Source organism: Marmota marmota, unplaced genomic scaffold, assembly GCF_001458135.2.
Source record: "Marmota marmota marmota unplaced genomic scaffold, marMar, whole genome shotgun sequence".
Lineage (NCBI taxonomy): Eukaryota > Metazoa > Chordata > Mammalia > Rodentia > Sciuridae > Marmota > Marmota marmota.
The window spans coordinates 52,052,948-52,065,560 of NW_026000229.1; the positions used below are offsets into that span (position 1 = coordinate 52,052,948).

The 12,613-nt window shown below is 40.8% G+C and overlaps 1 protein-coding gene across 2 annotated transcripts in view; it reads right to left on the reverse strand.

The window, feature by feature from the left end:
* Positions 1-691: 691 nt before the first annotated feature.
* Positions 692-12,613, reverse strand: part of Slc35f4 (solute carrier family 35 member F4) — a 249,734-nt gene continuing 237,812 nt past the window's right edge. The window contains exons 5-8 of one of the 2 annotated variants that reach the window (XM_048793653.1): positions 9,256-9,381; positions 7,152-7,344; positions 3,390-3,479; positions 692-1,148 (exon numbers count right to left, since the gene is read on the reverse strand). In XM_048793653.1, the coding sequence (XP_048649610.1) occupies positions 907-1,148; positions 3,390-3,479; positions 7,152-7,344; positions 9,256-9,381 (651 nt within the window). In that variant the 3' untranslated portion in view covers positions 692-906. The remainder of the gene's footprint in view (positions 1,149-3,389; positions 3,480-7,151; positions 7,345-9,255; positions 9,382-12,613) is intronic. The other variant, XM_015480925.2, reaches the window with a different exon arrangement.

A 12,613-nucleotide genomic window follows, 5' to 3' on the forward strand; every position in this document is an offset into this window, starting at 1 on the left:
TGAAAGAGGACCACAAGAAAGTGATGGGATCCCGCTAAAGAGAATATTTCAGAGGAGGGAAAAAAAGGTCATTGCATTAAATATTGTAGAGAGCACAAGGCAATAGTTGAAAAGTACTAACATGATTTTGCAAGAGTGAGGTAGGTCACTGTTGACTTTAGAAGGCACTTCAGGAGGAATGATGGGGACAGAAGGTGCTTGGCAGTGGGTTCAAGATTGAAGAGGAAGTAAAGACAAAAAATGACAGCAAATAGAACCAATTCTTTCAGGAAACTTGGTGGTGAAGGACTTTAGAGATGACTGATGTCCTCTCTATATCCTTTGTGATAGAGAGACTTCTAAAGTGAAAATGCTCTGTGCTATGCTGGCACAGTGAAAGTACAGATGTCTTCTCTATCTTTATATCCTCCTGGTTCCTAATGTGGGTCCAACAGATAGAGGGTGCTCCGTTAATATTTGTTTAATGATTTGCCAGCTTTCGAATTTTTAGATTCTCATTGAACTTCAATGAATAGGAAGTGTATATCCATTTCATACGTTTTTCCATTAGACAACACTCTCTGGATTAAAATGAAAAGGTCTCTATGCCGGTTGAGAAAAGGATAATACATCTATGATTTAACTGAATCTCATATTTTCAGGAAATTTTGTGAATTGCAAGGGAAATTCCCCTCCAAGCGGAACAAAGAGAACAAGGACAAATATATTTTAATAAAAAATTTTATTATGATTATTTACATCAGTTCCTCGATAAGCATATAAATGTAAACTTTTATCATTGGCATTATTTTACATATGATTTATCCAAATTCAGAGTTAATACTGTCATTTGAGCGTACAAGTAGAGAGAAAATTTGATTATATTCACAGAATATACATACGACGTGCATTCAAATTGTGTCCCCCTTAAGCCAGTGGTATAGACACTGTCCCATTGGCCCTGCTTCTGCTCCTCAGGTGCACGCTGGAATCGGCCATGTCCTCCACGTGCTCCTCGCTCTTCTTCTCCTTCAGGCTGTTGATGAACCTCAGGGTGATCTCATCCCACTCCTCAGGCAACAGCATCAGCAGGAACCCTAGGCAGATAATGATGGTAGCAGCCAGGCGGACGACATTAAATATCACCTCCTGCTTCAGGAGGTCCACAGCTAGGAAAGAAAAGTCACATCAGTCACAGCCCATGACTGTTTCTAAGTTTCTCTGAAAACAAGTAACCTAAGTCAGTGTCACTTCTCCATATTTTCAAAAGTCATACTTACTACTCAAGGCTTAGCTCAAATTCCATGAAACTGGACCTAAGGACCTCTATGGTTTTCTCTCTCTCCTTTTGTACTTTGGATTTTACTGAGGGGTGCTTAACCACTGAGCCAAATCCCAGCCCTTTTTATTTTTTTACTTTGAGACAGAATCTTGCTAAGTTGCTCAGGGTCTTGCTATTTCTGAAGCTGTCCTTGAACCTGTGATCCTCCTGCCTCAGCCTCACAAGTCCCAGGGATTTTGGATATGTGCCACTGCACCCAGCCTGGCTTTTCTCTTCGACTTGTCCTTCGCAGCCCTACCCCCTTTTCCAGTTTCAATGGATCATTGGACATTTTTCGAATGAGCCAAACTTGTTCATGCCTATGTCTTTGTACATGCTGTCCTTTTTCAAAGTTTAATTGAGGTGAGATTCATATAATATAAAACTAATTGTTTGAAAGTGAATTTAGTGACATTTAGCCCTTTTACAATATTGTGCAATTACCCTCTATCTGGTTCCAAAACATCTCTATCACTTCAAAATTAAACTCTGTTCTCAACCTTTTATCCCCACTCTTTTTCCCCTGACAACTACACATCTGCTTCTTTTTCAGTGGATAAATGGAATCACAGAATGTGCGACTTTTACACTGTTTTCTTCCATTTCACATAAGGTTTTTAAGGTTGACTTATGTTGTGGCTGTAGCATGTGTCAATACTTCATCATTTTCTGTGGCTGAATAATATCACATTATATACACTACAATTTGTTTATCCACTCATCTGCTGATGAACATTTGGGTGTATCTACTTTTTGGCTATTGTAAATAGTGCTCTTGTAAAAATTTATGTACAAAGTTATTTTCAAATCCCTGTTTCCAATTTTCTTTTCTTTTGGTTATATACCTAGGTGTGGAATTGTCTGACACATGCTGTTCTTTTTGTATAAATTGCCCTTCCCTCCTCATATCCTACTCCATCGAACCACCCGCTCTGGTAGAGCTCTATCTTAAGGTTTCTTGCAGGCAGCTTCTTGTATGCTCCTCCTATGTGCTCTCAGAGCATCCAGAACATGCCTCTATCAAAGCGATTATTTTTCCACCTTGTAATTACTCACTTCCCTTTATCTACCTCTCCACTACATGGTCCTAGGGGCAGGAACTGTGCTTTATTCAGGATCTATCACCATTGTTAGCACAGTTCCTGGCATAGACGAGGTGCTCAGAAATTATTTATTGAATGAATGAATTCATGGTGAATGAATGAACTTCTTTGTCAACTTCACTTCTCTCCAATATCCCTTTCCTCTAAATACCTCATAGCCCTTGGGTCTGTCTTTCATAGTGTGGGTATTTAATAATAAGTTGCATTGTAGAGTTCCAACTTGTTTCAAGTATATTGGTTTTCTTTTCTAAACTCAGTTGTAAGCTTCTTAAGAAAACAAAAATGCACTTTTTTTTTTGCTGTCTTGTTTATATCCCTGATCGAATAATAAACACTCAGTAAACATATGTTGGTTTTCCTAAAGAAAAGAAAGACAGTACTCAAGACTTGGAATCATAGAATTTTAAAGTAGGAAGGACTGACAGAACTATCATCCAGACAACCCATTTTCATTACTAGAGTTACTGGCAGGCTTCACCAGAAAGATTTTTCTAGATAAATAGCTCCTCCTCTTGCCCCTGTGAGTCAAGTTGCTTTTCCTGGAGGGCCACCTGCTCTGCTCCCAAGAGAATCTTCCGCAGCTCCCTAAGGATAGTTTGATGGGAGCCCAAAACCCTGTACATTTTCTGTACTTTCATTAGTGACGTTGACTTCAGAGTCCTAAGCTGGGTTGCCTTTTGTTTCCATAGGACTTCCTCTAAAAATACCATGAAATTAGGTTGTCAGGGAGATTGCATGAAACCCAAATGATACATTTGGTATTTAATTCTAAAAGCACAACCAAGTAAAAGCAGTGTTTTTGTAGCTGCAAATTTTAAATCTGCTGCATAGTTATTCTGTTGTCTGCCACCTTCATGATATTTAAAAACATCTTCTGAGGCAAGGGACATAATTCATCATTGCTAGAAGAAACAAGTCAGAGCATAAAGACGAACAGGAGTCTTATTGGGTTATCAGAACCTGCACATGCCAAACCATGCCAGTACCTGCATTTCCAGGAACGCTGAGCACGGTCCCAATGGAGATGAGGATAGGGTATGTCAGCACTACACCGACATTCACCAGGATGTTGAAAGCTGTAAAACAAAGGAGGATCTACAGAATGAAGGAGAACCGGCATGCAAGCTCTTTTCTTCTTCCTGTGAAACAATCAACGTCTTTGCTAAAGGTGCCTTCTTAAGTGCCTGCACCGTGGGTCAATTAATCCTCTAATTTTGGAGATGGATGCATGCATATGTCCCCCCAAATTAGTCATATTCTTTTGTCCTCCTCCATCTCCCTGTTTGCCTGAGCTCTTGCCAACTGGTTGGCAACAGGTATATGGAGCAAATGCAAAGAGGTAAAATTTACCACACTGCTTATTAGCACGGCAAAGGTAGGTTGGGGCCAGCCAGAGGTGGAAAGTAAGTGACAGGTTGAAGTTTGGCCATTTATCTCTTTGTCACTTTGCTATGTTGGGCTATGTTCTCAGAAGAGTAAAAAGCTCTAATGTCACTATCTAAAGGAAAATCTACCCAGTGACAGCTTATCCTGTTTTTTTTCTCTCCCTCTCTGAGGTAAACTTCACATGGACAAAGGTGGGTTTAAAGTACTTCACCAAATTCCCTGGACTGCTTCCATATCTTGATTTGTGCACAGGTAACCAGCAGGCAGATCTATAGTGCTAACTGAGGGTGTAGCTTCATGCTCTTTAGTTAATCTTTTGGAACTCTTTAATTAAATAGAACATAATTTAAAATTATCTATCCCCTTCCAACATTACTAAAAATAATATTTTCAAAAAGGAAAAAAAGAACTGGATTCGATGGCGCATGCCTGTAATCCCAGCAACGTGGGAGGCTGAGGTAGGAGGATCGCAAGTTCAAACCCAGCCTCAGCAACTTAGGGAGGCCCTAGGCAACTCAGTGAGACCCTGTCTCTTATAAAAGACAAAAAGGGCTGGGAATGTGACTCAGAGCTTAAGTGCCCTTGGATTTAATCTGGTTTAAAAAAAAACAGGGAAAAAATGATAAATCACTGAGCATTATTTTAACAAAGTTCAATTAAATGTCTGTTTTAGGGAATAGAGTGATGAGTAGTACTAACAGGCATAAAAAGTCCTTGAATCAGAGAAGATCTTTATGCACATGACTGAAGCATGTTCCTTGTACCTCTGTAGACTCAAAGAAGGGTTCTAGAACCCTTCCAGTTAGAAAGGTATGTATTCTCTACTGGCATTTATAATTCCTGCTTTAATGAAGCCCACTAACTTAGTTGCCTGGAGTCACTTATGCTTGGTAGACAACGGGTTTGACCTTCCCAAGACTTGTTCATACGACACTCCTAGCAGTCAGGGAAAAGGGACCTTCTAAGTCAGTGACTGCTCCTCCTTTGTGATAAGATTGGAATGAGTTCTAGTCCCTTGAGGGGCTCAGAGAGTCAAACATAGCAAATTTTAACACATTAGGAATTTTCAAATGCAAGAAGGCTCTGCTGACCTCCTCAGCTGTTATTTTGCTGGCTGAACTGGATATTTTAGCCTATTGAATGAAAGCAGTGGTATTTCTGTAATACTGAGCCCTTTTCACTCAACAAAAGCCAGGCATCTTCACTGAAATGTGTTATCTGTTTTTCCTTAGTTCTTTAGATAGAGTACTTACATTCTTTTTTGACAATCTAAAAAAAAAAAAAAAAAAAAAAGAATACCTAATTCAATGTGTTATTTGTGGCCTGGGGTCCAGCCCATATTTAGGTGCAATTCAGACATGCCAGGTGACTGGAGGAGGCAAGCCCACCTGCATTTGGGCTGTCACTGAAAGACCGGTCACAGCCATGGTTGCAGGAGATGTGGGGGCAGTTCAGATCACAGACTGGTGTTCATCTCTCAGTTCCATTTCTCAGATCAGCCACAGATAGATCATATCTGATTCCCATGGAGAATATATGGGTGGAAATGAAAACTTAAGATCAGGAGCTCTGAGGAGTGTTAAAACCCTGGGGTATATAACAGTTAGGAGAGAGACTATCTCTTCAATTTGTAAGAGCACGGTTTTGGCACAGTGAACTCTGCAGAGCACTGGGGTGAGCCTGGTGGAGCAACTGCAGTGCCAGCTGGCACTGTGTTCTGTAGGGTGTAGAGAAAACATTGCTTGGAGCATTCCAAGGTCCAGCTAGCATGGGTGGCACCCAGCCTGAGCAGGTTTGCTTAGGAGCATGTATTACCCTGCCAAGGAATATACTGGCGAGGCCTAATTTGCTGCAAAGAAACCATGTGTGTGCAGTGAGGGGCTAAGACTCAACAAAATTTTGGTTCTGATTGTTCTCATGTAGGTTGTTTTTGGCCAGGAAATATTCTAGGTGGTTTTTATGAGGATATTTTGGTCATAAGGAAACATTGCTATTGATTTCTACTCAACTCAGCAGAGGTAATGAGAGATGATAACCATACATTTTTGGCCTTGAAAAGAAGAACTCAAGGGACCAGCAATTAATACTTGATTCCTCTCTTGTTTCCTGTCTAAGACTTCTTTCTCCTGGGTTGGAGTGGAAAAAGATGACCTAATCATAGAATCAGGACATTTTTTTCTCTCTGGAATTGCAGTATGGCTACTATTTCAAATCACATCACCTTGGTAAAGAAGGTCAGCTGAGGGTTGGCAGAGGTCCTGCAGGTTGAGTGTGGCGGGTAACTGTGGAGCAGGCAAAGAGGCTGACCTTGGGCAGTATGTGGAAAGGGGAGCAGAATGCAAATGATTTGATTTTGAGTAAACAGGCATGGGGACATTGAGTTGTTGCTGTTTTTCGACTGCTTGATGAGAGAAGAGCAGGCTCATTGTTTTTTCAGGTTCCTCTTGCATGAAGTGACAGCAGTAGCACAGATTAAAAGTGGGAGCCCGGAGCTCAGCTGAGGCAGACAGCCCCAGAGTTCCAGGGCGCAGGGAGGGAAGACATTAAAAAGACTCCATGTGGCATTTTCTTGGCCCTTGACGAGGCACATTCTGCTTTGCTTGGACTACCAAGCTCAGCTCATGCCGCCTTCTTCTCTTTCCTGGTGAGGGCTTCCTATTGCAAACCCTTTCTCCAGGCTCAGCAGAGTGAGCTGTTTAATACAGCTGTTTAATACACCTCCCTGATTAAATATTAAGTGGATTTAAAATCCAATCCTTGGGCTGGAGATGTGGCTCAGTGGTAGATAGCTTGCCTCGAAGGTGCAAGAACCTGGGTTCGATCCTCAGCACCACATAAAAATAAATAAGTGAAATAAAGGTATTGTGTCCAACTACAACTAAAAAATAAATATATATAAAAAATCCAAACCTCAATATGGCTTTCCAGAACCTGCATGAGCTGCTTCCCTCTTGAATGCCACTCCTTCTCTTTCTCCTGAGCCTGGTGCTCTGGCCATTTTGAACCACTTTACGTTCCTTCAATTTGTCATCTATTCTTTGACCTCCCCCAACACACTGTGGCAGACATAGAACATGTAAATCACACAGTATGTCACAAGATTGGATGGATGAGGTTGCTTGAAGGTCAGTGGTGAAGACAGTGGCCTGGGCAGGCACACCCATGGCAGGCACACCAGTTTGATGGCTGATCTAATCAAACCAAAACCTTCAAAGAAGTTCCTAAAATTCCATGACATTAACCAATGCAAGTTTGGCCAATAGAGCACAGAGGTATCTAAGGGAATAATCCTGCTGTGATAATCTATTTAAGGAAAGGTCGAGTGACGTAGGAAAGAGAAGCCCAAACCTGAGGACACTTACCTAGCCATAGTCCAGCCATTCCGCAGAGACAGCCCCATGGCAAAGCTGCAAACGAGGACCAGTGCTCCACCTTGGTGAAATACAAGATGACCGGGGTGAAGGAGATGAAGATCAAATTGAAGAAACCCATGGTGGAGACAAAGTGTGCGGCTTCCCCAAAGTTGGCACTTCCAAGGAACATCTTAAACAAAACCTGAATGGGAAAGAAACTCTTCAGCCACACAGTTGGGGACACTTTGCTGGAGTAGAGATGGGGATTCTATCCACCTACACAGTGGACTAACCAGCTCACAGCTTATCTTCCATGTCTTCCTTTCCTGTCATCTCCATGGCACTAAATGGGACGTTGAGACAAGATATTAAAATGCCTTATATCTTTTATAGAAGACAAAAATAGCCATAGAATAAATTCCTTATGGTGTAGAAAATCGCTGGGGTACTGTACACTATGTGAAGCACAACCCTCCGGATGGGCAGAGGGTACATGATAAATAAGAGAACCCTAAGTCCAGAAAAATCTTCAAGGACTGAGATGCCATCGATTCTTCCTTTCAAACATGGGGCTCCTTTTATTCTTATTTTGACAAATACTGAAAGCTAAATTGGACAGAAAGCCTATAATTTTATGTGGTTGAGAGAAATAATGATGCCTTGGCTTTATAAGCACTTTTCTTTCTGAGCTTAAAATGTCTTCACAAACATTATGTTATTCTGTGGATTAAAAAAAAAAACTTTCCCCCCCTATGGATTGTAAGATGGCAAGGAGAAGCGAATTTGTCTCAGAACAGTCTGGGGGAAGAAGCCAGGCCTGGCGTCTTATTTCTTAGCTCCCTAACCCCTCTCTCCCTTTACTAATTTTATCAAAATAATATAGATTGAAGCAGATTATTTCTGCCTGAAATTATTATCCACATAGGATTTTGTGCATTTTTTAGCAACTATTCCCAATCCCAGAATGAAAATATTCTGTAATGTGGTCAGGAGAATTCTCTCCGTAAGAGAACTATCCTGATTACACAGCAATTTCAAGTACTGCTTTTTTATTTCAACTGAATTTATTTATTTATTTTTCTATTGAAAGACTTAAGAGAACCTGGCATGTGTCAGTTCTTGGCCACATTCGACGTTTCGGTGGAGTTTCTGTCCGGAAGCAAGTTAGATACTAATAGCGAATGAGTGAACACTTGTCAAACTTGTCACACAGAATCAGTGGGCCAAGAAATGTCAGTATGGAAATAGACCTCATGCCCTCTGAGCTGCAGTGGTGGTGAATAGTCAAAACAGACCTCCAGGAGGAATGCAAAGGGTATTTTGTGTTTTCCAAAGAGGCTTGTCTTAATGAAACACTGAGAGAGGTAAAATTGGAATTGTCCTGTAGATACATCCAGAAAGCTGGCTCTTAAAAGTAAAGCTCTTTTGGAACAACCTTTGAGATCTTCTCCCTGAGTCCTCACTTCTGAAGGTGGCTACAATGACCCTCGAGTAGAATTTTCATGGATGGCTGGGAACTCAGTAGAAAAAGATTGGGGAGATCAGACTCAGACCCTGGCTCAGAGAGAAAAAGAGTGTCTCTATTTTGCTAATTATGTGGGCTTCTGAGGCCTGGAATTAACAGGTAGACAGCATCTCTCAAGGGACAGCTTCTTTATTATTTATAATACCTTGTTGGAGTTAAAATAATGACCATATAGTTAACTGAAAGAAGCACAAGGGGAGATCAAGCTTTTCCTACATACCAGCTACAACGATTTGATAATTGAGGGGCTGGAGTGTAGAGCACAGGCTGAGGGATTGACTGGTCTAGAGTTTCAATCTGTTGCTTCCTGGCTATGTGACCCTGGGAAAGTTACTTAATCTTATAAAGCTTCAACTTCCTTATCTGAAAAGTGGGAAATATGTATCTATGTTTCATAAAGTTGTGTTGACAAAGTTGAAATTCTCTGGCAGGTGCCAACCACATAGCAAGCACTCAATATATGATATCATTATTATTTAAATGCATCTATTTTTTTTCTAACCAAAGTTTTCACTTTATTTCCTTTCTGTTTTGCTTAAATCTAGGCTATGAGTGAGAGCTGATTACAAAATAAGGTGCACAACATACCTTATATAATGCAGATGTTGAAGCTGAGCCGACTGCAAATGCCACACCAATGATGGAATCAGCATGGAAATTATCTGCATATGCCATCATGACAATGCCAGTAATTGCCATTATTGCGGCAACTATCTGTCAAATAGAATGGAAAGAAACAAAAAAATTATGTCTCTGTATAATCAAGTAACACAAGGCTTCACAAAGGTTGCTAAATATTTCCTTATACTTAATTACCTTGTCTATATTACTGCTTACATATAAGAAGGGTCAGTATTAAAAGTAAATCAGTATGCTCATGGGACATTCAGGACTAGAATATAAAAGCGATTCACATTCTAATTAAGAAATGGTAATTTTAGTTTAATTTTTTAATGCAACTTCCTTGAAATTAATATCCATTCTGATGAAATGGATTCAACAGGAAGTCACTTCTAAGTATTTTCATCTATATTGTATTTTTTTTCTTCAAACAATTCAGCATACATTTTAATCAGCTTCTTGAATCAATTCACATTTCTAAAGATCTGAACATAACTAGGACTTGATTAAGGAGACGTCATTTTGATACAGCTAAGGGGCAAAACGTAGACCAAGGGCAAAAAAAGAAACTGAATAACCTCTTTTAGGGGTTTAAACAGGAGTAAATTGAATGTGCTCTGTCACTTGGGATGTCAAATGGAGGCCACTTTTTCCTTTTGTCTACATTTAAATTAATTCAATTTTTTAGATACACCACAGAAAGATAATTTAACTTAATTATGCTGAAGCACTCATTAACTACATAAAGTGAAATATTTCATAATTGGACTGAGGTCATAATGGTGTACTGTGAAATGATAAGGTCCCTGATGCATTTGAAACAGGAGTCCACTCCCTTGGTACAACACTGGTTCACATCTGTTTCTTTAATTGTCCTCAATTGGTTTTACTGGAAAACATTTCAGCCTTACAGCAAAGAGTAAAATAACCCTGGAATAGGGAACAATATGTCACTTCCTCACTGACTTTAAAATCAAGTTGAAAATTTGTGAGCAAATTGGAGATTAACATGTTAAGCTTCAGTTCTGAACATTCCAAATAAATAGATTCCTCTGCAGACAGCTTTTGCACATATGTGATTTTTCAAGCCCTTTTAACATTATTAGGGAGTTATTTATAATAACAAAATTTAGATCATTGACATGGGACTAGACTTGAGGCTAATCAGGATGTGTGTGCTCTTGATGGCCTATACTTCAGGTGCTGCGAGAGCAATGCTCTTCTTAATGACCAGCAAGGGCCAGTGCACGGGTGGTTACAGAGTAGCTCCATACTGAAGTTCCCTTTATGAAAAACAGCAGATGACTTGAGCACAGATTCCAACGTGGTCAGCGGTGAAAAACCATCTTCACAACACATTATCCATGAGGCTGCTTGATGGGAGGTGTTTCTCTTGCTGAGTAAATATCACATTCTCTGAAACTGCCACATGTGTGTTCTCCTTAGACTCTACCTCCAACTACAAGGAATAGAATTTAATATGTGCACCATGGAGGTGTCAAGGAAATTTTCCAACTAAGAAGTAATAGACTCATAAATAAACGTGGTGAAGGGGTTATCTACACCTGGGAATTCTGTGAGGGTTATCATTTCCCTCAATTTGGGGTTTTATAGTTCAGCCATGGATTTGCAACCATTTTGGGGGCAATCTGATTTCAGGAAAAAAAACAACAACAAAAAAGGCACAGCAGACTGGCATTTTCTGTTTTTTGTGTTTGAATAATGTTCACTGGCTACAGTACTCATGTACATAAATAGATTTCCTTCATAAGACTAAACTGGAAAGATAATGAATTTGAATTGATATTTATTTTGTTTTGGCTAACCCTTGATTGTATTTTCTTGGTCAAATAATCATGTGGTTACTACAAGACATGGCTAATGAACATGGTATTAATCCCAATGAACTTTAATATGATATGCTATTTCATATTAAAATTATTAAAATTATTCTATAATAAATAATATTTATGTTTAAGCTATTGTGTATAATATGTAATTCTGGATTTAGGGAATCGTGAAAACAAACAACACATTTAAAAACAAAACAAAAAAAGAACCAGGACTGGGGCTGTAGCTCAGTGGCAAAGCCCTTGCTTAGCACGTATGAGGCCCTGGGTTTGATTCTTAGCACCAAATAAAAATAAATAAATAAAGTAAAGGCCTTCTGTCCAACTACAACTACATTTTTTAAAAAAAGAAATAGCAAAAACAAAAACCCTGCATAGAAAATGACAAACATGTAATGCAATTATCCCCAGGATATGCACAGAGGTGAGAAGTCTTCCTTTTATGAATAAGCCATTAGCAAAAATATATTTGCATGAAGTATCTAAGTTTTCTCAAGATAGGAATTGGATATGGCTAAAGAGTAAATAATCTTATAGCAATTCAAAATTATAGGCATAGTGAGCCTTTTAAAGATCTCCATCAGTCTTTAGGTTCAAGTGCTTGTGAAAATATTCTCTGGGACCACTTAAAATTGACATATCAGAGATGGCGGCGAGGGGAGTGCATTACCCCCGTGTGCTGCTTCACTGTGTGGGAGTATGACAAGTCAGGACGGCTAAAGGATATCTTGTTAGGAATTTCCAGCAATAGTGGGGTGCTCCGGAACCTGGAGGAAGGATTTCCATCGCATGAGGATCTGCTACGGGGACTCAAACGCGAGAGGTTTGTCGCACGGAGGGTAACACGGCTTATTCAGCAAATCGCCCCGCGGCTAGAGTCTGCAGCGCGCGCTGGGATAGAGACGCAGGGTTACAGCGCTGCAGTTTCTGCCAGCCGCGCAAGCACCGTACTCAGGGCTGAATTCTGGGTTCGAGACGGGGGAAAGGAAGCGGTCCATCTCAGTTCTCCACACCGGTCAGACCACAGAGGAGGCCAGCAGCCACCATGATGGTAAACTGACGTCACCTCCCCTGTTTTCGACTGACCGCAGCTCATTCAGCCATAGATCAAGTAATTTCAGGCTGCAATTCGCCTGCGGCTTGCAGACAGATTGCTAGGGTTCAGCGCCTGGGTGCTTCTTAGAACCTGAGCTTATCGGAGCGAACACCGAGCACGGGGCGGCCGAGTTCCGGCTCCCGGAACCGTCCCGCGGAGCCTGCGGAGGCTGCTTCTTGGACCCTGCTCCTATCAGAGCATACAACAAGCACTAAGCAGCCGAATTCCGGCTCCCGGAACTGAGCCCGCGGGGACTGCTTCTTGGAGCTTACACTTATAGGAGGTTACACCGAGCACGGAGCGGCCGAGTTCCGGCTCCCGGAACTTCCCTAGACCGGGGCTAGGAGCCCGCGGAAACTGCTTCTCCGTACGGGTCCTG